This window comes from Rhipicephalus sanguineus, chromosome 2 (assembly GCF_013339695.2).
Source record: "Rhipicephalus sanguineus isolate Rsan-2018 chromosome 2, BIME_Rsan_1.4, whole genome shotgun sequence".
NCBI lineage: Eukaryota > Metazoa > Arthropoda > Arachnida > Ixodida > Ixodidae > Rhipicephalus > Rhipicephalus sanguineus.
The window spans coordinates 216534847-216560515 of NC_051177.1; the positions used below are offsets into that span (position 1 = coordinate 216534847).

At 48.1% G+C, this 25669-nt stretch overlaps 1 protein-coding gene across 1 annotated transcript; it reads right to left on the bottom strand.

Moving 5' to 3' along the window:
- Positions 1-7206: 7206 nt before the first annotated feature.
- LOC119384082 (60S ribosomal protein L27a) lies at positions 7207-25669 on the bottom strand. The gene is made up of 5 exons (XM_037652366.2): positions 25574-25669; positions 25246-25309; positions 25110-25185; positions 12233-12407; positions 7207-7366 (listed from the first exon to the last, which is right to left on the bottom strand). The coding sequence occupies exons 1-5, from the start codon at positions 25574-25576 to the stop codon at positions 7238-7240; spliced, it is 447 nt and encodes a 148-aa protein (XP_037508294.1). The 5' UTR covers positions 25577-25669; the 3' UTR covers positions 7207-7237.

The window sequence follows — 25669 nt, forward strand, 5'->3', positions numbered from 1 at the left end:
TCTGCGTAGCGGTCAGGGTAGAATTTATGCATGGAGAGGAGGTTGGGGAAAGTATTCGTTTGAAGTTGGCGGAGTGCCACCTCTTCCTCTCGCGAGAACGACGGTGGTGGCGGGGACATGGTTTGTCTAGCTCTGGTGTAGTATGTTAATATGTCTCGGTATGTGAGTGGAGGACCCACTTGATCTGGACTCTCGGCCTCGCCATGCCGGGCAGCTCGGTGGGCAATTTCTCGAGCGACCGCGTGAGCGTGGTCATTACCCGGCAATGAGGCATGGCCAGGAGTCCAGAGCAAGTGGATACGTTGTGGGCTGGATGTGTCTATGTTTATGTTTGACGACTTGTGTAGGATGTAGTGAGCCGCCTTGGGGATTCCGCGTCCCATCAAAAAGGCTCGGCATGCTTGCTGGGAATCGGCTAATATGTACACCTCTCCAGGAATCTGAAGAGCTTGTTGTACAGCAAGCGCGACACCAAGGACTTCGCCGTCTGTAGGTGTAGCACTCCGCAGAGAGGCGGCCGTAAGTAAAGTTTCACCGCCGTCCAACACTACCGCAGAATACCCGTTGCAGCAACGTGCGGCATCGGTGTATAGCGTATTTGTTTCAGGGATGTCACCGAGCATGCGCAGCGGGGAAGGAAGCGGCCCAGCGTGCATGAAGGCACGTGCGCGATGTGCACGCCTTCTTTTCTAAAAATCCGAGCCAACGCCTCGCTGGCTCCCTGGACGTATGGGACCGACACGCGTTTTGGAGAGCTGTTCGTCAATGCTGGCTGGGAGTCGCGTAACCTCTCTTTCTCCGCGCGGCGGGCGACGGATCGAATGAAATTTCTGGGATAACCGTTTTTTCTGAGGTCCGCAATTACGCGGGCCTCTTCTTTCCGGCGTTCCGTGTCAGTGGAACATATCTTTTTGGCTCTCTGAAGTAATGTGGACACAACGGAGGCCTTGTGGGTGGAGGGATGGGACGAATCGTATTGAAGGTACCGGCCGGTGTGCGCCGGCTTCCTGTAAACGGAGAACTCCAAGTCACTGCCCCTTCTTGCCACCTGGACGTCGAGAAAGGGGAGGGTGCGGTCGCGTTCACACTCGACCGTGAACTGTATGGCTGGGTGAACGGAATTTAGGTGCAGTCTGAAGTTTTCACTTTCAGATGTCTTTACGACACAAAAGCAATCGTCCACGTAGCGAAGAAAGAGCTTGGGTCGCGGCGAGAAGGAGCCAAGTGCTTCCCTTTCTATATGTTCCATGGTCAGGTTTGCCATTGTGACGGAGATGGAGGCTCCCATTGCGGTTCCACTGTTTTGCCTGAAGATTGTTCCTTTGTAGGAAAAATACGTGCTGGACAGGCAGAATTCCAGTAGGCGGCAGAGTTCGTCAACAGTGAGTGGGGTCCTTTGACTCAAGCCATCGTCACCCTCAAGAGCAGCACGGGCACAGGATACAGATAAGGGTACCGGCACATTGGTGAACAAAGATACGACGTCGAACGAGACCAGGCTCTCGTCTTCGTCGATGCTCACCTCTGATGCTAGCTGCACGAAGTGGCTGGAGTCGCGGACACGAGTTGGGGTATTCCGGGTGAGAGGGGCGATGATTCGGTGCAGGAAGCTTCAAAGGGCTCGGCATGGAGAGGAAGTGAAGTCGACGATCGGTCGGAGGGGGGCGCCAGGCTTGTGAATTTTGGGTAGTCCGTAGAAACCCGGTGCGGAGCCGTTGCGGCAGATTAAACTTAGGTAGAGTGCTTTTAATTGTGGGTGGTGCTTGAAAATTTCGGAGAGTAGCTTGTTTAGCTGAGTTTGAGTTTGCTTCGTCGGATCCTTTTTTAGCTGCGTATATGCGTCACCCTCTAAAAGGGCCGAAATCTTCCGGTCATAGTCCCGGCTGTCCAACACCACCGTTGAGTTGCCCTTGTCGGCGGAGAGGATGACAATGCTCTGATCTTGTCGGAGTTCCCGAAGGGCTTTGCTCTCTTCTGCGGTCAAGTTCTTTTTCCCTTGTGACGGCAATTTCGAAAGGATTCCAATTGATTTTAGTCTAATTTCTTCTCTGGCGCTTGGCCTCACACTCTGGACGGCTTCCTCTACAGCCGCGACGACTTTCGATAAACGGGGCGTCGTTGACACGTTATACCCGTGTCCCTTTGCCAGAACAGAAGTTTCCCGATTAGTGAGTGGGCGGGATGACAAATTGGTGACAAACCTGGGATTTGGGTTGCCTTGGGGCGAACCCCGGTCCAACAGGTGAGAAAGTTTCCTATCCTGCGCGGTCCGATGCCTGTCTGCAGACGACGCCGCCACGGAGTCCGCGAATGCGTCGATCGGAGGCATCAATCCAGGGATGCGGTGCTGAAGTTTACGCTTGGCGAAGAACAGGTCTAATTCCTTTTTCCGTAGAGAGGCGTTGATTTCGTGCAGGCGGGCGTTGACCAGCCGTTGTTCTGCTCTCATGATGATTTCCATACCTTCGGGGGTCGAGACAGGGCGTTTCAGGCGTAGGCTTTGAGGGACGACTTTCCTATCTTTGCAGGTGCGATTGAAGTCCAGATGAGTTTTGAAGACTGATATTCCCTCCTTGATGCGTATGTAGCGCTTGACTAGCTGCATGGTATCGCGGCCGAAGTCCTGGCTGATTGAATTGAAGGTAAACATTAGACAGAAGTCTGTCTGGTTGGGTAAGTAAACTGAGATAACTGATATTTATTCTCCAACCAAAGTTAACCGCCGCGAGAGTGCCTTAAAGAGGCCGCTGCCAAGCCGCCGCAGTCCCCCCTGAGGAAGGAACCGAGCTGGTTCCGAAACGTCGGGTTTTTACGTGTCTTCGTAACTTTGGTTGGAGAATAAATATCAGTTATCTCAGTTTACTTACATAACCAGACAGACTTCTGTCTAATGTTTACCTTCAATTCAATCAGCCAGGACTTCGGCCGCGATACCATGCAGCTAGTCAAGCGCTACATACGCATCAAGGAGGGAATATCAGTCTTCAAAACTCATCTGGACTTCAATCGCACCTGCAAAGATAGGAAAGTCGTCCCTCAAAGCCTACGCCTGAAACGCCCTGTCTCGACCCCCGAAGGTATGGAAATCATCATGAGAGCAGAACAACGGCTGGTCAACGCCCGCCTGCACGAAATCAACGCCTCTCTACGGAAAAAGGAATTAGACCTGTTCTTCGCCAAGCGTAAACTTCAGCACCGCATCCCTGGATTGATGCCTCCGATCGACGCATTCGCGGACTCCGTGGCGGCGTCGTCTGCAGACAGGCATCGGACCGCGCAGGATAGGAAACTTTCTCACCTGTTGGACCGGGGTTCGCCCCAGGGCAACCCAAATCCCAGGTTTGTCACCAATTTGTCATCCCGCCCACTCACTAATCGGGAAACTTCTGTTCTGGCAAAGGGACACGGGTATAACGTGTCAACGACGCCCCGTTTATCGAAAGTCGTCGCGGCTGTAGAGGAAGCCGTCCAGAGTGTGAGGCCAAGCGCCAGAGAAGAAATTAGACTAAAATCAATTGGAATCCTTTCGAAATTGCCGTCACAAGGGAAAAAGAACTTGACCGCAGAAGAGAGCAAAGCCCTTCGGGAACTCCGACAAGATCAGAGCATTGTCATCCTCTCCGCCGACAAGGGCAACTCAACGGTGGTGTTGGACAGCCGGGACTATGACCGGAAGATTTCGGCCCTTTTAGAGGGTGACGCATATACGCAGCTAAAAAAGGATCCGACGAAGCAAACTCAAACTCAGCTGAACAAGCTACTCTCCGAAATTTTCAAGCACCACCCACAATTAAAAGCACTCTACCTAAGTTTAATCTGCCGCAACGGCTCCGCACCGGGTTTCTACGGACTACCCAAAATTCACAAGCCTGGCGCCCCCCTCCGACCGATCGTCGACTTCACTTCCTCTCCATGCCGAGCCCTTTGAAGCTTCCTGCACCGAATCATCGCCCCTCTCACCCGGAATACCCCAACTCGTGTCCGCGACTCCAGCCACTTCGTGCAGCTAGCATCAGAGGTGAGCATCGACGAAGACGAGAGCCTGGTCTCGTTCGACGTCGTATCTTTGTTCACCAATGTGCCGGTACCCTTATCTGTATCCTGTGCCCGTGCTGCTCTTGAGGGTGACGATGGCTTGAGTCAAAGGACCCCACTCACTGTTGACGAACTCTGCCGCCTACTGGAATTCTGCCTGTCCAGCACGTATTTTTCCTACAAAGGAACAATCTTCAGGCAAAACAGTGGAACCGCAATGGGAGCCTCCATCTCCGTCACAATGGCAAACCTGACCATGGAACATATAGAAAGGGAAGCACTTGGCTCCTTCTCGCCGCGACCCAAGCTCTTTCTTCGTGGACGATTGCTTTTGTGTCGTGAAGACATCTGAAAGTGAAAACTTCAGACTGCACCTAAATTCCGTTCACCCAGCCATACAGTTCACGGTCGAGTGTGAACGCGACCGCACCCTCCCCTTTCTCGACGTCCAGGTGGCAAGAAGGGGCAGTGACTTGGAGTTCTTCGTTTACAGGAAGCCGGCGCACACCGGCCGGTACCTTCAATACGATTCGTCCCATCCCTCCACCCACAAGGCCTCCGTTGTGTCCGCATTACTTCAGAGAGCCAAAAAGATATGTTCCATTGACACGGAACGCCGGAAAGAAGAGGCCCGCGTAATTGCGGACCTCAGAAAAAACGGTTATCCCAGAAATTTCATTCGATCCGTCGCCCGCCGCGCGGAGAAAGAGAGGTTACGCGACTCCCAGCCAGCATTGACGAACAGCTCTCCAAAACGCGTGTCGGTCCCATACGTCCAGGGAGCCAGCGAGGCGTTGGCTCGGATTTTTAGAAAAGAAGGCGTGCACATCGCGCACGTGCCTTCATGCACGCTGGGCCGCTTCCTTCCCCGCCCGAAAGACCGACCAACAAATGACAGGGCGCCCGGCGTCGTTTACAAAATACCGTGTGCCGACTGCCCCTCGTCATACATCGGCGAGACCAAAAACTTCCCCGAACGGATTAGGCAACACGTCAACGACGTCCGTAAACTCAACAAAGAACGCAGCGCCGTCGCCGAGCACGCAGAGACGTTTGACCACAGAATAGACTTCAACGGAACCGCCATCCTCGAAAGTGAAACCAAGTGGAGGAGGAGGTTACTACTGGAGTCGTGGCATATACAGAGGACCACTCAAAATATCAACCGTTCACTCGGAACTCTCCCCCCGGTGTATGCGCATGGGCTACGCTCCTCGGTAATGCGTGGGGTCGTTAACCGCCGCGAGAGTGCCTTAAAGAGGCCGCTGCCAAGCCGCCGCAGTCCCCCCTGAGGAAGGAACCGAGCTGGTTCCGAAACGTCGGGTTTTTACGTGTCTTCGTAACTTTGGTTGGAGAATAAATATCAGTTATCTCTACTTCGTTGACTGTCGCACACATTCCTGTCGGAGCTTGACATCCTTCGAAAACACGTAAAATCCGAGTCGTTTTGCTTCAGGTTGCTGTTGTAACATCTCAGCTTGCAGCACGTGAACCCAACCATCGCGATTCATCCAAATACGGCCCACAAAGCTCGATAATGCAGCTCGCCGTAGTACTCTAAGTACCGGCATGCACTGCGGCAGCGGTGGCGTAGTGCAACTCGCGGTGAGATCGGTCTATTGCTATCGCAGTACCCCCCCCCCCCCGCGGTCGGCATACTTTATAACCCCCCCCCCTCCCGCGGTCGACATATTTTATAACCCCCCCCCCCCCCCCCCCGTTGAGTAAATCTCCCGGATTCCGTTTCTCCAAACTTGGCAGGTATGTAGTTTGGTGGTTTCTGGAAATAAAATTGAAGTTAGCGCATTGTGTTGTCGTCTCCCTTACGTCCCTGTTTGTAAGCGCTCAATATGCTTTCGAGTTGCTTAGTGCTGTGTTAATATGTCTGCCGTGTTTTAATCTGTGAGCACTGTACATTCGGGCACAGCATACGTATAAGGACCATAATATGTCCACGACAGGATCCCATTCTGGATGTCTGGTGAATCTGCAAAAATGTTTTTTTCAACATCTGTCGGACCTCCGATTGAACTCCAGCGGAGATTTACGGATCTCCAGTGGATATCTATTACAGCCGAAACGGATATATAGTGGATTCCTGAGGGATATCTGTGGTTGCTTGGGATGTGAGCACGTGACGAGAAGCTCGTACCGTGTTGTGACATCAGGGTACAGTACGAACCGAAACTAGTTTAATCTGTCCTAAGTAGGGGAGACATGACTGAACACCTGACTGCAGGAACACAGAAACAAAGTGAGGAAAGGGAGAGAGGGCTTTCTTAGTGTGCACAATGTATTCCATTTTTTGAGAGGACAAGTATACTAGCAAAGCATCCTAACGAGAATACAAGACTCATTATACAAGCTGCAGCAATCACTGAAGGTGGCTTGTTAGCAAGCCTTCAGTAACTAACTGATAAGGAACTTGCTTGCTTGCACCCACACATGTGCTCTTGTTCTTGACCAGGCGGTTCCAGCATGTTAGCTTCACGTTTCAGAGGGGGGCGTTATCGCATGCTGTGGTTTTTTTACCGCTTGCTTGTTTTCACAATAAAACTTCAGCTGGAAGTCAGCGCTTGTCTTCACTGGTCTCTTTCTCCCATGTCTTCCCTTGCACTGTAATCACATTTGGAATTAGCGACCGAGTATACTTACACCAGGATCAACAGAGCTATGCTACACACACACGTCCAAGCAAGCTTTTTGTCGTAGGGCTGTTTGTGATGAGTTGTACTGGCTGCCGTCAAAGCAAGCTATCCACCCTTGCCGAAAAGGTTGCCACAGTGCAAGCCGAGGGGAGCACTTCACCTGACAGAGTAGGTAATCGTTGCAAGCCAAGACTGGGTCGAGGACCCATGGCAACCTCATTCTGTAAGAACAATAGAAAGTTGTGCTACCTGGTACGAATTCACGATAAAAGTTGGTAGACACAAAAGATCAGAAAAACGCCGGTGTTTGTGTTTGCCCACGTCTGCACCAACTTGTCTTATGAATTAGTTCTGTTAGTACTCGTAAAACAGTGACATTTGTATGTAATACAGGTCCCCACCAAACCTGCCTTGCATGTTCTTTGGCTGTCCTTGCACAGGACAGTGAGTGCAAGATACGCAAGTAAACACGGTACATGTATGTGTCATCATTAATAACAAACCACCAAAAGGAAGCGCAGTCATGGTGTCTATGTGCATTTATTGGTGAACACTTATGCGGTGAGAATGCAAGCACCACCAACACTCTTCACTTTCTCCTCGGCCTGCCGGCTGAACCACTTCGCCTTGACGATAACCGGCTGCTTTGGGAGAACACCCTTGCCCAGAAGCTTGTAGTAGCCCTGCAATGAAACAGTTGCACAATTGTCAACACATTGTTGTCTACATCTGAGAAACTTGGCTTGCAGCTGCAATGTGGCTCTCACCAGGGCAGCACATGCCTTGTTCCCAAATAAACAGACAGCTAGATGCCGCAAACATTTCTGAGCAGTTCATTTGTCGCCCTCAACTGTGATAAGCCTCCTCGTTTGATCGGTCACGGATCAGTGCAAGGCTTATTGTTTCTAAACATTCATAAAAGATTGCGACTGCACCAAGGATGACCCTGAGCGAGCCTTAGTTGCACTGCGAGCCTCTGCAGTGCTTGGCTGCAGAGTTTCCAAGTTGATTCACAATCACAATGTGCTTGGTGGCGGCATTTAGTGACAATGTGCAAATTGCCTAGACACTGCTCCGAGCTTGGCCGGAGGGTCTGTTGCTTACACGTAAATGCCTATACACAGTTCCGAGGAGAACACAGGCGATGTGCTCCATTGTTTATGACGAAGCACATAGTTATCTGTTCACTCTAACGATGTTCTGGGTCACACAGTTTGACGTTTGCCTCGTGCATCGAATTTATGAGTGCAGTTAGGCCTATCAGGACTGAGTAGGTGCACCATGTGCGTGGCAGTTGTGCCAGAGGCTACAAAGTACACAATGCTTGATTGAGAGTCCTAGGAGTCGCCACGCGATGGTTTTTATCGTGATAGGTGCAACCTATCGCCACAGGTACAATGGGTCAGCGCAATGTGCCTGCTAGTCACTAGTGTTGTATGTGTTCTGTGTAGTTATGTGGCTGTGTCACTTTGCTATGGGTCTCTACAGAAGCTACATGGCTGGTTTTAAAGTGAAAGTGATCGAGTACGCTTTGGAAAATGGCAACAGGGCCACCAGAGGCACTTGAAGGGTCGACGACATAGTTACAGTTGAACCTGGATGTAACGAAATTGACGAATGTCGGCAATATTTCGTTATATACAGGTTTTCGTTACATGCAGTTTCACGTGATAACCGGCAAGTATCATGCAAAACAAAACCAAAACGAGACGGACAACACTTCAGAAGACCTCACCTCCTCCCATTTATTCAGAAGAAAAAAAAAAAACTGCGTGATTTTGGCTTGTGTTTTCTTAATATATGATGACATCAAGCGGCACTCCAAGGAACTGAATTCATGCAATGCAGCATGATCATCCTGTGTGCTGGCAGCACGACGCAAGGCGTCAACGCGTCCATCACTTCCTTCGCGGTAAGCATGGCAAACAGTGGCTCTTTCTCTGATGCACCTTTGTCGTGACCGCGAACTTGCACCATTTCAACAAGCGCAGCACCTGACATTTCGTCAGTACATAGGGCGCAGTTGTCAGCAAAAAAGTTCGACGTCGTCGGGCACTCTCCCGTTTGCACATAGCGCATCCCACGATTCGGTTACATCTGTATTCGCAGGCTCCTCTGCGCACGTAGATAATTTGCTGGCTGCAGTGGCTGCATCACTTCGGTGACGGTCGCCATTAACTATGAAGTGCGACGGTGGCGGCAGCGCACAAGCACAGCCAGAGAACACAATGTGCACGAGCTCGCACGCTACGCGCGATGTCACAACGCAAAGAAACCAGCAGCATAGGCGTAGACACTAGATGGGCCGGCGGCCCAAGCGCTTCCGCCACGTGGTGACTAGCGTCACCTAGCCACTTCCCCCTCATTCACTATCAACATGATCATACTCTGCTGGAGCTCTTCGTTTGGTTTCAGTTTCTCCAAAACTCCGGTTCCGCTGCCAGTTACGGCAAGCACTGCTTGAGCCTCCAAGCCGCCGAGATCGCGCGACTCAAAGCATAGCCACCCTCTCCGGAGTTGTCCTAGTTAACTGGTGCGCAGCTAAATCTCTCCGAATTAACGAGCATTCAACACCACTGAAGTATACAGTTTCGCCGGGACCGCGCCACGAGTCCGAGTTAACGAGATCGGGATAAACGAGGTTTTACTGTATAATTTTACTCATATTGAAATGATCTTAGGGGTGATGCCATTTGCATTACTCTATCATCATTTTGCAAATTATAATTAAAGATATTAATGGAAGTGAATAAGAAAAAATAATCAACCGTGAGTGTTCATCCATTTTCTGGGCTTCAGTGCTCGCAAATGAATAAAAATAGCATCAACATGACTTGGGCATGGGGGTGATGCACTTATATATCTTGGTTTCGGTACGCCAAAAAGCCCTGTAAGAAGCAGGCACCAATTATTTTTTCAAACCTCAATGTTTTTTTAACTAGTGCAGCTATTAAGGGGGGACGCGGGTCTTAGAATAGTTAAAAAATGGACAGAAAATGAGTTTTGAGAAAAACGCATTTTAGGCATGTTTGCACCCCTAAGCAGCTGCCCTCAAAATATTATCGCAGATTTCGCCCGGGAAATGGGTTAAAACTTATTTTTAAGACGCCACGGGAGCCGCAAAATGCATCTCAACAGGCAAAATTTGTTCAAACTTCCCGCGCGCACCGCGGGCGCAGCAGCCATCTTTGGCTTGTTTTGAAGCTGTTTTCTTTGTGCACATTTTGCGGCGTTTCAATATGGCGTCGCTGCAACAGAACGGCCGCTATCGCGGCTTTTTCGAAGGGTGGTTGTAGAACGCTCATTGGCCAGAGCGCGCGCGCGCGAGGCGCCTCCCATTGGCTGGCGCAACCCGAGGCGGCCATTTTGTTTTTGTATTTTTGTTCTGCGCTCATGGCTGCCGTGTTGCCGGTGTCGTGTGCTCGTGTGTTGTTACAAGTGTCATCTTCCTCTACTCACGCTCGCGTTCGTGCGGCCCGCGGACACACAGTTACCTTATTTTGCGCTGGCACATCCGGAGATTCTCGTGTAAAGAAGACGCGCCAAGCGTACAAGGGCGCGATGCCGAAACTACTTGTCGCTACCGGAGCATCGAGTCTACGAGAACCGCCCGGTTCCTCTTGGTCAAGCTGCAGCCATCGGATCATTAGGCAACGCTTCAGTGGCATTGGAAACCGCATTCGTATGGCATACTATGCGGGACTGCCGAGTGAGCAGGAAATACGGCGACGGGAGGAGTGCTTGGCATCGCAGCGCGCAACGAAGCAGCGGAAGTTCAAGCCGTTGGATGTTGGTGAACGGCGGCAAGGAAAATAGCACAGAATTTATCCGCGTGGACTTATCCGTGATAAAAACGTTCTTTGGACGTGTGCTTCGTTCCGAGTTTGGCTCAAGCAGTGACCTTTTTCAAGGCAGAGGGTATAGGCTGCTTTCAAAGCCTGTGCTTCATTATCATAGGTGCGACTCGCGCGAGAAGCGTTTCTCGTAGAAGGTAGCTGGTGATAGTGGTGCTAAGACAATCAATGTCATTTGAAGTGAAATGCATTAAATTAGGGCCACCAATACTGTCGACAAGGGTGCAACGGCAGTCGCTTCAACCACGACCTGACAGAGCAACACCGGAATTGCAGAGACGCCGTGTTACACTTTGGGAAATTGATTTGTGCTCCACAGCCTTGAGAAGGTTAAAAACTGACACTGGAAGTTGCAAAAGGAGCACTTATACAGTAGTGACACCAAGCACAGACTTTCAAAATGACACAAACCAGCAGGGGACCCTGAGTACAGCCCTTGCCTGCTGTTGAGCCAAGTGCTATTGCTGGACAATAATAACTGATTTTTGGTTTAATAAATAACCCACGGGCTTTTTTTTTTTTCGACTTAATCTCTCTGTCTATTTTATTTGCCTGTTGCATAGCCACATTCATAGACAAATTTTGTATTTCTTTAGCTTGCAAGGAATTGGTACAGGCCTATGAATTGCTAAAGGTGGAGTTCACTCTGGTACTGGGTGCACTATGTGGCTTTATAAGATTTTGCCAGTACATTGGCAGGTCATGGTCACATATTTGGTATGGCTGTTCTCGTGAAGAAGAAACCTATCAAATAATATAACCACTAGTGCTGTGGCTGCACTTCCACGAAAGTTACAGTCGTCTGAAACTTCAAATGAGTTTTTCTCAGTTTGATATTTTTGCTCAACGCACTTAGCCTTACGGGGTTTTTTCCATGTTGTTGCTGAGTAAAAATCACAAATTTCGTATCATTTTACTCGTATTGAAACGATCTGGGGGGTGATGCTATTTGCATTACTCTAGCACCCTTTTACAAATTTTAATTAAAGATACTAATGAGAGTGAATCAGAAAAAATAACCACCAGTGAGTGTTCACCTGTTTTCTGACCTTCACAGTGCTCTCAAGTGAATAAAAATAGCATCACCCCCTACAGCATGATCTGGGCATCGGGCCCATGCACTTGCATATTGGTTTTAGTAGATCGAAATTGCCTAAAAGCCCCGTAAGAAGCAGACACTAATTATTTTTTCGAACCTTGAGATCTTTTGAACTAGTGCAGCTATTAAAAAACCAATTACAGATTTGAAATCAGCATAAAAAACTGGTCAAGACAGTGAAGTTTGGTTCATATTGACTCAAAAATAAAAAAATTTCGGGACCCACGTCCCCCCTTAAAAAAACTAATTCAGATTTGAAATCAGCACAGAAAACTGGTAAAGACAGTGAAGTTTGGTTCATATTGACTAAAAAATAAAGAAAAGCTATTTAGGACCCACGTCCCCCTTAAGCTATGGAGATCAAATTTATTCTCTATTGCGCTCAAGTCATCCTGGTCCAGAGGCATACCAGGCAGTGGCACAAGCGATATGTAATTCCCGTCTTGCAGGCTTACTTCGCATCCTCCTACAATGACAGTGGCTCTATTGACAAAAGAAATTGTTACCGATAAAAAGTGCACCACATTATTCTCCTTTGTGTTCATTTCAAACAATTCTTTACGACAAGATGCTAGAACACTGTGCCGCTCACTCACGTGTTTGACAATGTCGATGACGGGCGCCTTGCCATTTCCGTCGTTCTTCAGCTTCTGGCGTGTCTGCTCCGAGACCAGGGACCACAGCTTGTCCACATTCAGGCACGGCTTCCAGTAGTGGTTCTTGCGGACATGGTAGTTGCGCATGCCCACCTTGCCAAAGTAGCCAGGGTGGCTGTGTCAAGGACCACAAATTATGGGGCAGCCAAACATTTGCTTATCTAGAACACACACATGGCCTATTCCATTGGTCGATCAGAGACAGTTGACAAATATACGGGACACTGCTTTACATGAGATGACAATGTCACAGTAGGGTATGCACAGTGACTGCATGTATTGTGGCCTCAGTTTAATTTTTCCAGAACGGGCATGTTACCAACAACAGCAACTGAAGGAATATCAATGGAGAGGTGCCCACCAAATAAGTCGGAGTGCCGGAGCGGTGGCTGCTCATCGACAGAGCGCGTTGGTGAGAAAGTAGTGCCAGGGTCTGCGCATGCGTGATATCCCTATCAAGCTCACCTCACTCCCCAGTGCATCTAGATAGGTTGACGCAAAGCCGCCTTCCTTGCATTACCATGAAGCCAACTTGCGCACAGAAATTCGCGTATAACCCGCACCCCGAGTTTAGCACTAAATTTTCTGTATAATTTGTGAGTGTTACTAAAACCCACTCATAACAATCCCAGATATAACAATCCATCGGTTATAACAACCATATTTCGGTGCACTTACAATTTTCCTATGATACCCATTGAAATTGTGTCCACATATAGTGAACATTTTTCAAAGCCTCTTACTTTTACAACGAACACTTCAGACACGGTCGCGGTAAAAATATGGCGTATGCGAAGCGAGAAAAAGATTAAAATTGAAAGCAGGCCTTAAAGCACGAGGCGCACACTTGAACGTGCCCCACACCAGTTTACTCGTGATGAAGATGCCCACGTTTCTCTTTCTGCGGTCCTCCTAAAGGGGTATCCACACGAGGGAGAAATCCGCGGAGGACTCTGGAGAAGTTGCGGATCATGTGAACGTGACCCCCCCCCCCTCGTGCCTTCTTGGCGGACACCCGGAGACATTTTCCCGACATGACAAGCGATCCCCCAGCGATGGGGGAAATAGCAGAATTTGGGGCTCATCTGGCCACATTGTTGGACTTGCTCCTGCGGAGAGTGGCAGTGGGTGTCCAGTCTGCAGCTGGTCGTCAGCAGCTGGTGAAACGGGTGGTACAAGCCACCAGATTAGTCTGGTAACACTGGTCTCCCCCTCTGTTCGCCACGCCCATGTGAGTGGGGAACATTTGTGGGGAATTCTTGCGAGCTGACATCACCAGGCTTTGCCTTTATCCCCAGAGGATTTGTCCCCTGTGTGAATACTGCTTTACCTACGCTCCAAGTGCGTCAATGGGTGTTCCTGCGGCCAGAGATTGCCCACCTATAGCACCGATGTTTAATTTATTAACGCGAAAGAAATCTACATAAGTATAATGGGTAAAAATTTTAAATTACCAATAAACTCAAGCATTGAAAACCAATTTAGTGTCCCCTTAATTGGCATCGGCAACTTTCAAATCTAAAGGCCCAAGTGGCTCATTACTCACGGAATGGTACCATACGGCCACCCGTTGCTAACACTTGCAGTAGGTAAGGTCAGAACGTGGCAGATTTCACCTCTACACTTTATTAAAGCATGTAAAAATTAATTAAGCACCAAGTAACTATGAATAAATCAAGAGTCCTAAGACCAAAGAAATTAGAGTAATTAACAAGACCAAAATGCAGACATCAGACGACATGTTTATTAAAGTGCACTAAAGTGTATTACTAACTAAATTAATGCAATTACCTATAACTGAAGGTAATTAAGTGTTGCAAACAGGAATACAGACTAGTCAATATCAAGACTCCAGGGTAAGACTGGTCAGGCAGAATTACGACTAATTTAGTGCATTTAAGTTCATCAATCAATAAAAGTTAATGAAAATTTCATCACAGAGTTAATTAAGGTTGCACCACAAGGATTACACATGCGTTTAGAGATTCCGCTGCATATAGCGTGAGCACTTGGTGGCCTACAAGCCCAGATTCCCTACCAGATGTGTTGTCGCAGTGCTAAGAGCGACAAACAGCATGGTTTTTAAGGCAACGCATATCTTGGTTCACTAGGGAGCAAGGCTTGCTTGCTAGGGATGCTTTGCACGCACGGATTATGGCTGTATTTTTCAGCAGGTGTGCTCCGCCGACGAGCAGCTCGCAGTCCAAATTATTTTGTGGGCACCTGTACAGTGTGGATCTGCCACTACTCCCAAAGTCAAGGTACCTCTCCTAGGAAGTCTTCTCACCGTGTGCCCCAAGCTATTCCCGATTAGGCCAAATCAGAAGTGAGCAGAACCTCCTCCAGATCTATCAGTGGAGTACAGATTCTTTGCCCTGGATCTAATAATGTACTTGAGAAGATCTGTCACATACAAAACCTCCAGCAGGCTTTCACTTGAAGCCTGCAGAGTCCACCCATTGAATGTAGCTGCTGAAATATGTCGGCAAACTGGGTTGTCGGCCGACACCTGAAGACAGCTGTTGTAATGTCCCCACCAACTGCCACCGCAGTCGCACATAGATTGATGCAGACACGGCCGGCTTATCAGTGGTGGGTTTTCACGTAACTTCCCAAGCTTTTCATCTTGCTACTCCAAGACATTTTCAGGCATTTCGATAGCACCCGAAAAGCAAGATAGCAAGAACTACTTATATACGGTCAACCACAAAAGTTTACGGACAACACGAGCGCGTGGCCGAGAGCCTCTTTGCGTCATTTCCGCTACATAAGCGGCGATCGACAGCAGCACTACGCCCAAGACACACCCATCTCTTAAAGGGGCCCTGCAACATTTTTTTTCCTCTGCCTTAGTGTTCAAACTTTAAAACCTCAGGAGATGACGAGAAAAAAACATTCCCTTTCGCATTTCACTCTCCCACTGATGTCAAAGGCTGGTTCCAATCACCGCGCGCCTCTTACAGACATATCGGACGATGCACATTGTAGTGGCTGCCGTTTTGCAATTGTTTTAAAAATTTTATATTTATAAACAGAAATCCTTTTTTATCTGAGGAAGTATAAAGGGTGCCTTTATAATTTTTAGCATACAATAGTGCAGCCCATCTGGGACCATATGAATATCACATGTGACTTGTTGCATCAAACCAATCAAAACGCCCGGCCAATGTCGTCACTCCCACAGATGAGACATCAATTCCAATCCCAATAATAGCCGTTATGTGTCACTATAGTACGAAACCAATGTGGTTTCTCCATTGAAATAAAATTATAACAGCTTTGTTTCTGGCGTTGCCACTCGCGCAGCAACATCGGTACATTCCACAGTTCAAGAAGCGATAAAAACGGCACAATTTATGTCCCTTTAATAGACATCCTGGCTATTTTCCAAACACTGGCCATGAATATTTCCCACCTTTCACTTTTCAACGCAACACGCTCTTTGGTGGCCGTGAGTACATGCTTCCATCTCTAAAGCAGTCTACCAGCATAAGTTATCAGTCGCGTACTTCTGGAATGATATCTACCCAACAGCAGGGCTGGGCAAAGTTACTTTGAAATTGTATCGCAATACGATACATTCCAATTGTATCTTAAGACACTTTGACACATTCACAAATTTGTTATATATCTATATAATGTAGCACTAAATGCCTATGTACGAAAATGTTCGCTTGAAAATGATTAACTGTGACCAAAGTTTTTTATTTAAATGAAATGTGCGTTAGTGTATGAAAAGTTTTATACTTCTTGCTCAAATATATTAGTTTCATTCCGAAACAACTTATTGGCACTGCTTTAGCTGCTTAACATGAGAGCACTTTACACACTTCGATCATAGAGGCTTTTGCTTGTTGCTTTTGTAATTGATGGGAGTCGCTGCTCTGCTTGCTGACCAGCTAGTGAATTGCCATGTGATCATAAGAACATCAATAAGAAGCCTCCGCATGATGGTGCGAATACTACTGCGGAGTTCTACCTTGCCCGTAAACGTATTATGGTTTTCACAATAATGGATCACCAGACAGGTGTACGTCACCAAGAACATGTGCCGCCCAGAAACAATTCAGATGTACAGTGGCACAAAGCGCCACAGGACACCGCTGCTGTTCAGACTAATGCCACTTATAGCTCCGATTACCTGGTGATTAGCAACAGTAAAAGAATTTACGAAAGCCTAAACAAGGAAAACAAATACACCTAAGTAAAAAGAAAAGTGGTTGCATATCAAACACAGCTAATAAACATAGCAACACAATACAGGCAGCCCCCCCCCCCCCCAAGAACTATCAAGAATTGTTCCGTTTGACGTTCCAAAAACAAAGATATGATTATGAGACGCTGAAATGGAAGGCTCTGGAAATTTTGACCACCTCAGGTTCTAAAACCTAAATATAAGCACAGGGGCCCTCTAGCATACTTCCTCTATCGGAATGTGGCTGCCGCGGCCTTCGGGTCAGCAGTCAAACACCTTAACCACTAACTAGACCACCGCAGCTGGTAACCCCTAATAGCTATGACAATTAAGTTCAGTGCCTATGGAAAATAGTGTAAAACAGCTCGCTGGGACGCTCATAAGAAAACAGAGCATTTGGTATAACAATGTTTCTCGAATACCTTTGCTAACATATTTAAAATGGCTCCTAATAATTTGTGTTATTATAATGGAAACTCAATTTCGCGATTTTACTTAGTAGCAGAATTTTTGTTACTGTATACCGTAGGTACGCCCGGATTATTATGATATTTGCTCTGAACATCTCCTTTACATAAGAGTAAATTCAAGTGGACTATAAGTACAGTGGTGGGAATGCCTTCCAGCATTTTGGAGCAGGCAAAGTCTGCTTCTGAAGCAGGCACGGGCTTTTCATGAAACACACGGAAGAAAATTTAGCTTTAATTTTGTTTAATCTTCCTACAGTTTACATAATCATTTCTATATAGGCAGAAACCCCACAAAATAAACAAAAGTAGGATTATGTACAGAAGTGATGACACAAAATAGTGAAGGATATTGACCCAACAAGCCGGCAGCAAACTGTTCAGAGCAACACACAATATATATCGTCAATTTAAATTCCCGACTGTGCCTCAGAGCATAATGCCTTTGCTGAGTGGTTCATCCTACACCTACCGGTTGGTGCGTACACTGCATACCGCAATAACCTTTTGCGTCATCAAAGTTTACTGCGCCTCTGAATTTGCAGATGCGAGAATGTCTTCAGTCTTTTTGAGAAGTGCGGAAATCGCTTGATAAACGATATTTACTTCTGCGCGATTGCGGCGATGCCTTTGCAGGTAAGCATAGGGAAAGAACAAATGCGAGGTGGTGGCAACTGACGAATGCGCCAGTACAATTTATAGTAATAAGTATCTTCAGCTACGTTCTCGGGCATGCTTGTCATGTAGCGCTTCTTTACGCCGCCGATCGCTGCTGCTCGTTGTGCGGGACCGTGCTCAAGCGCGCACTGCTTTGTAGAAACGAAAGCAGCTCGCTGTTGGGGGTTGTGCGCCCAGAAACCTCGATGCATTGATGCTATTACGGTAAATGTGTTAAGGATTTCCCGTAGCCTCACGCGGGGCCCCCAACCAACAGTAGCCTCCCGCTGGGTCCCCAAAGACGAAACAGCTCAGCGTTGGGACACAAGTCCGTTTTCTACAGGGTCGTAAAGTGTCTCTCACAGCCCCCCACCGCAGGCACACAGTCCTTCCCTCCTGTCAACGTAACTGTACACCACACCGCCCTCTCAGGCACGGCAGAAACCGCGCGACGGGGTTGTGGGGCTTTCCTGGAAAGGCATCTGGACTGCGCACGTGGTGTTCAACAAGTGGAAATGGAAGCAAAACAGAAGAATTACCACGAGGGTGAGAGAGTGGCCGGTGCGGGGAAACTTCGAAGACGAAGCAGAGACTTTCGAGACACGAACCAAGAATCACGTCTCAAGACAGTTGTAAATTCTGTAAATAAACTTCTTGTTCTAATTGTAATCGAAGCTTTCGTAACAAAATGCATGCGTACAACACAGCAAGCATAGTGCTGTTGTAACCATACTGCACGCTTTTATACTGCACCACCGCTGCTCTACCGCTGTGCCACCGCTGTCCCAAGCAATCCGGCGAGACGATCCGGCAGAGTGCGGAATGATTTTCAGTTTAGTGTGAAGGTGTTTCGTATGGTAAGTTTTTAGTGAAAGTCATTTTCTGTGGTGCCTGTGCGGCACAGCAACGTGACTCATGCTACGAAGTTGGGACAATGACAGGGTGTTGCGCTCCCCACTGCGACTAGAGTCTGCAATAAACAAAAATCGAACAGGACAGAACGATAAAAGTGTGCGCGAGTGAATGTGTGAATATTCTCCTTACAGGTCTAGCAAAACAGCATAATTCAGTACGAGCAATGTGCGGCACAAAGGCTTGAAACATTTAGTGTTTATTTTATGCCCGGCACAAAGGCTTGAAACATTTAGTGTTTATTTTATGCCACATCTAGTAAAATGCTCGTTAGCTTGAGTTATTTTCAAAACACAGAGCGATAAATTTGGTACTTGTTTTCTTGAGCCACCTACTAAATTTTTTAAAAGCGCTGCGTCAAAAACTATGTGAAATGAGCGATTAACTGAACTTAATTTGTCCAGATTCGTTTGTCCGAGTTTCACTACAGTAAAAGTTCGTTAATTCGACACCCGTTAATTCGGACGGCTCTCTTGGTCCCGGCCAAAGTGCATGTTATTCGATGGGACCAAACCTTCGTTAATTTGTCAGAATTCGGCTCCACACCGCTTAATTCGGACAAATGCTGACGGCTGCTGCTACACAAAAATGTGGTAAAGGAGCGCTGGCACCACTGGAGTGAAGCCGAAACCTGAGTGGCATCGCCATCTTCATCAACTAGTGGGGGCAATCGCAGCGTCACCGAACGTCGGCGTCTTCTTTCTTTGCTCCACTTCGCCTCCGACGCCATTGTGTTGTCGTGTCGGCACCATCCCTCCTTTGTGAACGTGTTTGCATGTGAGGCCTGAGCATGCAGCAGTAGCTGACGATGGCATCGACGAGGTGTCAGCCGAGTCCACTGACAATGACTGCCCGACCTTCGATGCTGTCCTTCCCACAGATGTGACCCTGCTGGAGTAATCGCGACTGATGATTGTCGCTACGACTGGTCTCCTGACCGATCAAGAAATTATTAATGATGTCACGGGTGCCCAGAAAGACCACGATTCTGACGAAAAGTCATGCGAGGAGATGCAGCCGTGACCTCATCACACCTCACGGAATGTCTCGGAGGCACTTTTGATATTAGAGGATGTTTGCCTGAGCACTTCCGACAGCTTGCATGCAGTTGGCCATTTGGAAGAGTTAAGAAAAATTGTAATGTCAGCCGGAATCCGTGCGAAAATGCAGACGATTACAAAATACTTCAGCAAATAAAGGTATACTCCACCAACTACATTTTAATGTTTTTCCTGTTCATTCGTTAATTCAGACATTTTTTCCGGTCCCGTGAAATCCGAATTAACGAGCTGTTACTGTATTTGCTTTTTATAACAAACATATTACTTGCGCTAGTGACTGCCCATTGAACAAGTTACAGCACTAGTTTCATCTAAATTCATTGTTTGTACGAGTTTTCCTTTTTTTCTTTTCAAAGCAAAAGTCACTGCGCCAGCGAAGTGTTATGAACGAACAAGCACATGGAGCTGCTGAGCCACGTCGGCTCCTACATTCGAAAGGGGTGGCTTTCCTGCTCAACACCGACGGGCAAGATGGTAGACCTATGCCGAACTCTGCTCCCGTAGGGAGCATGTGCAGGGTCGTCCACTCTTAGTATGAACACGGCGCAGCGAAATCTCTTACTAAGCGCTGAGCGCCGTGCTTGCTTAGCTATCACCATGCCAGTAGCGACTGACTGCGCTGCAACAGCGTTGCAAGAAAGCACACTTCGCTTACTGCAGTTGTGGGCAGTTTTCCGTGTGCGATGCGAGTGGTTCCACCTTTCACTGCCACAATCCCGGGTAATTGTCCGTGTCTTTGCAAATTGATCAGGATTGCTTTGGTTTGTGGAACACAGCAAGGCGATTATGCCTATATGAGAGACGTAAAAGATGGCTATGGATTATTTCGGCCACCCGTGGTTCTCTAGCGTGTGCTGGCATTACGCAGCACACGGGCCTGCTTGAATTCCGCGTCCATGAAAATTCAGCCAGACCGGCTGATTTTCAGTCATGCACCATTATTCTTAATGTGTGTTAGTGTCTTTATGCATACTAGAACCTTACGAATCGTACACTCTTAAGACAGTCACCTAAGTAACAACTTTCATATACCCAGGTTGATTGTCCTGCCCTGGGCTGCTGCATGATAATGCGTATACCCCCATTCGCACTGCCTTCCTGACTTATTTGGACACATTGGTGCTGCCGCTTGTTGCCACCCGTTACAGTCGACGTCCGATTTCCCGGACGCCCGAAATTCCGGACATGCCTGATTTCCCGGACTCATCTGTGGCACCGTCAAGTTCCCCGTAGAGTCAATGTATTAAAAAGTCCGAAATTCCGGACGCTTATAGCCTTCGCCATCCGATTTCCCGGACTTTTTACTGTTAACCGCCGACCCACAGTCGCCACCGACGCCGCCATTTTGGTTGTTTTCATTTTCATATCCTTTAACCCACCATACTCGCATCGCAGGTGTGGCCAGCAGTACCGCCGCACCGCGCCGCGGCTGCCGTAACCTCGAAACCGCACGTGTCAATCCGTTGCCAGCCGTAGCTTAGCCAAGCCAAACCTCACTGTGTTCGTTCACGTGTTGTTTTGTCAGCTGTGCCAGCTCTGCGGTCGTGTCGATCGTTTGCTGCTGCGCGCTACCTTCAGTGATCACGTTTCCCGACCTTCTGCATCCACCGAGTTCCTAGCTGTTTCGTACTGCGCTTTTCGTCGAGCGGATTCGCAGTTTACAGCAATGGCACCGACTGCTCCTTCGTCTTCGTCCGCGCCTTCGAAGCGCACAAATCCACCTCGTAGGCTCACGATGACGAACTGCCATCCGCGGACGTTGCCTTCGACGATCTGCGCGCTGGCGGCGTGTTGATTCCAGCCGAGATAACCCTTGAGGGCTTCACCGACGCTGACAAAGACCTCGAGCTATGTGCGGAGTTGACCGATGACGAAATCATTCATCAAGTTACGGAGGATTCCGATGACTCCGACACCGAGAACGAAGAGCCAGCTCCTACACAGCCAACGAGCTCGGAGTTGACGCGAGCACTGATGACACTGTCATTGGTGTACAGCGGCAACATGACGTTGACTGAAATTGAGGCAGACATAATCGCGGGCAAGCGGACCGTGCAAAAGAAAATAAGGACTTCTTTGCGCCCATGTGCTGACCTATGAGGTAGTGCCGGCCACGTCGTATTTTTTTTTATAAACGGCTTTTTTCAGAGCCACCTAAACGATGCATTGGCTGAATTGCTATGGGAATCTTGTATTCCGGCTGTGACCGTCTCCGTCAGCGAAAAATACCTATCAAAAAGGTGCGTTTTTACGTGCATTCGTTTTTCCGGACTGCCCGATTTTCCGGACGTTTTCGCGGTCCCTTGAGGGTCCGGGAAATCGGACGTCGACTGTACGTATATTTTTCTGCTCCAACCCTCACTTCCCCACAATGAAGTTATGCGAACAATAACACTCTGCAATGGTCACCAGTTTACCCCACTATCGTGGAAGAGCTTCTCGATGCTTGATGCTCACAGCTTCTTAATTCTCTAGACAGATAGCCTAGTCAAACATGAACAGAAAATCAATCGGGACGTTGAAAAAAATTTTTCCTGTGGAATTGAATCCAGACGGCTCCTACAGCATCCTGCCATTCATCGCTTCTGCCTTTCAACACTGTACAAAGTGCGGAATCCTTCGCTAAGCTGAACCCACAAGGTCTACCTTGCACACCATGCTAAAAATTTTGCAACCCCTCCTGAAGTAGCCTGTCGCCTCACCGCTTTGCGTTATGGCTTCTCAAGAAGACTCCAATGCTATTGTGGTGCATGCTATCATGGGCTTGATACACTCGTTACTGCTGGCGACGTTATTACGAGGCTGCAATTGCTTTCCAAGCTAAGTGCCCCACTTACCTTACTACTTATAGAGCAGAACAATGGTCGAATTGTTCTGAAATGGTGAAGCCATGCACACCTCAGCTATTTTTTATCTGAAGGGGGCGCCAATCCTGCACCATCCCCTCTCAATCCGACCTTTCATGTCATATTTAGTGCTCAGGATTATCTAAGCATGTGTGTTTTTTTTACGATAATAGCGACAGAGGACCCCTGATACTGCATTCAAAACATTGTCCCACCGTTAACACAGAAAGCCATTGGCAGGCTTTCGTGAGAAGCACCTATTCATTCAAGGTAATGGGATTTAATTTACGTATAGCACCCTTTCCATTACCTTACCAGGGCACATTATTAACGTTGAACAACCCCGCGTGGTTGAAACAACCCAGAGCCATCTTTTACAACGTTAAATTCCTTAAACCACAGCAATGCACAGCTGTTTGCGAAAATACTATACCTGGTGACAACCTTCTGCACATGTGTTACTACGCCAAGTAGTCCACTTGTGGGAGTTTCCGGTTTTGGTTTCGCAAGTGCATCCAGGGATTATGATGTTATTTGTGAAGTAGAGCTATTCAAGATAGGTTAGGTATAGCTTTAAGCGAAAGCTACGGCGAGCTTTGATATACTTATGCATGCATCCCAATGAAGGAAAAATATTACCCGAAATCATTTCTGAGCTCTACTAAAATCACATTATATAATACTAATCTGCTAACGGTTCAAGTCCGCGAGCAATTCGAGCACAATATAGTAATGTTTAAATTGTGTTTGAAAGCGATGGAATATTCGCCATTGTGAACGAATGCAGGAAGCAGCATTATTGAAGCGGTCGGTTGTATTTTTCAAAGGAAAAAGGGCACGGCCAAGCAGGAGCTGCGCAATTGGAAATCCTACGCAAGACAAACCATTTCCTAAATGTCGGTGTATGCAGGGTCAGCATCGTCGTTTTCCTACTTTTGGAGACGCAATGACCACTCGGAGCTCACGTCATTTCATCAGGGAACGCGAAGGCATCGGCGGGCCGCAAATATCTTGGCGTCTGACGCTTATACTTCCACGCTGGTGAAACAAGCTCCTTACCCGCCGTGGCCAAGAACGCAGTTTTTGCTTAGTGAAAAGCAAGCTATCAGCAGCATTAGAGACATGAACACGCCTGTGTTGCCCGGGCAAAGCTTGGAACTGGTAATTTTATGATCGTAAATTGCTCTAATCGCAAACGGCAAAGAAGTTTTCACCAGAGACGCCGATGGGCACGGTGTTACAGTAAGCGATCTTCAGTGTGATTGCATCAGCAATAGTAGCCAACCAAAATACTGACCAGGTATGCAATGCAGCTTATAAAATGTATCATTTCTTTTACGTAGTTTCCAATCGCAGTTTTGCTTTCAAGGAGATGGACTGGCAGGTCGCCGGCGTCACCTTCAAGGTGGCTATCGCAATGAGAGACCCATTTGCACTGATGGTATCACTTCCACACAACTCCTTTTTGGGGGATTGTTTATGCAGGCAACAAAATAATTCACAACGTACCACTGTCTTCGGTTCTTTCTGGTTGATGAATAGAAATCACCTAACAAACGCATGCCGACATTCGTTGACAAGCTTCGATGTGAACCTGCTGCAACCGAGCAATGCCAACGTTGTTTACAGGGGCAGTAAAACGTGACATCAACACCAGAAAACTAGAAACAGCAAAAAACGAAACTCCTTCACTGAGTAAGCCTTCTTACTTGCAATGCAAACAATCTTGAACATAATACCTATATCTTTATGCTACGTATTCTACAAAAGCTAGTGTTCGCGGACGACACTAACAGAATAGATTGAGTAAAAAGGGCGTCTTCTTGTCCCACAACTACAGATAGCTTGCACCGACGTCACGGAAACCCCGCATGTTGGAGACGAGATGCTAGCGATGCCACATTAATGCTATCAGAACATCACATGCAGGTTATTTCATTACGCACGCGCAGAGACGCTCCTGCCACGTCGTTTTCAACGTCATCAAAACCACCATCGTGCAGTACCAGTACATTAAGAAGCGGCGTCCATGACGTCACGTGCAAGCCATCTATAATCGTCATCTGGCTTGCTAGTCCACTTTCCTACCAAGAATGCTATGTCACGCTGATAGCGCACGTGCCGTTCGTGACCAGGAAGTGCCGGGCGCGCGGCGATAATGCAAGGAAACGCATGCTAGATAGATTATTGTTGTGGGACAAAAAGACGCCCCCTTTTTGCTCGATCTATTCTGTGAGTGTACAAGCAGAAGCGCAGTAAGAAAGCGCGTGCTTCGGCTCCGTAGCCTTGGCTGTGCTGCCACAGAAAGTTGTCGCCAGGTGTAGCAAATAGCAAGAATTGTGACAGTGAAACGAGGAATCGATCAGTTGCTTTAAGCGAAGCGCGCTTTCCCGCAACGCCGTTGCGGTGCGCTCAATCGCTACTGGCATGTTGACACACGGGGCTCTAGAATGGATCACGCAATCCCGGTGCGCTTGCGCCGATTAGCTTCGATGCGGCCACGCTGCGCCGTGTTCTTACTAAGAGTGGACGACCCTGTACAGTAACTAGTTAGGCACGCGCTCGCGTGGTCCGTAAACTTTTGTGGTCGACTGTACGTACAAGCGTAGCACGTGAATGTGTTCGGCGGCGGTGCACTACTTGCAAATTAACACGACGCAAGCCAGCTTCCTCACTTACTATTTGTCGAAGTTTATCCGGTGGTGGTGCTGGCCACCGGCGTTACCCCTACCACCGGGATGCTTGCGGTGCTTCCCTGCAAAAGACGAAAGGTGACCATCGTCGCTTGTGTCACGGCGCAACTCGACCAACTCACCCACACGACCGTGGCCGTGGCTCACGTGTCCTCTTAACTTCCTGGTCTTCTTTTTGTTGGTAGACTGCGCAAGATCACAAGCGGACCAAAAAACATCAGTCGAAGGGCACTCCGCGCAAGTGGCAAATGTCCGTCTAGGGACACTTCAACGCTTTCAGAAGGCAGCTTTGATTTACTATTGTAAACTCGGCGATCGTGACAACTATACGGTTTATACATTTCCTCCGACATTAGAGCGATCGTATCGCTGTATTGCAAGCAAATTAAAAACGTGACACTCGAAGATTAAACGGATTTTGCGAACGGACTTGAAAAAAACTGCACTCACCATCTCGACCGTGCTGTCCCAAAAGAGGAAACGTGCGCGACGCTAGCGCCGGATATGGGCACTGCGTTGGCTACTGTTCGTACTAACGGTGGCTTG

Coding starts and splice junctions, on each gene's coding strand:
- LOC119384082 (XM_037652366.2), bottom strand. Junction 12,408..25,109: donor CGGATAAACTTCGACAAATA/GTAAGTGAGGAA, acceptor TCCTTGACACAG/CCACCCTGGCTACTTTGGCA. Junction 7,367..12,232: donor TCATCGACATTGTCAAACAC/GTGAGTGAGCGG, acceptor GTTTCATTGCAG/GGCTACTACAAGCTTCTGGG.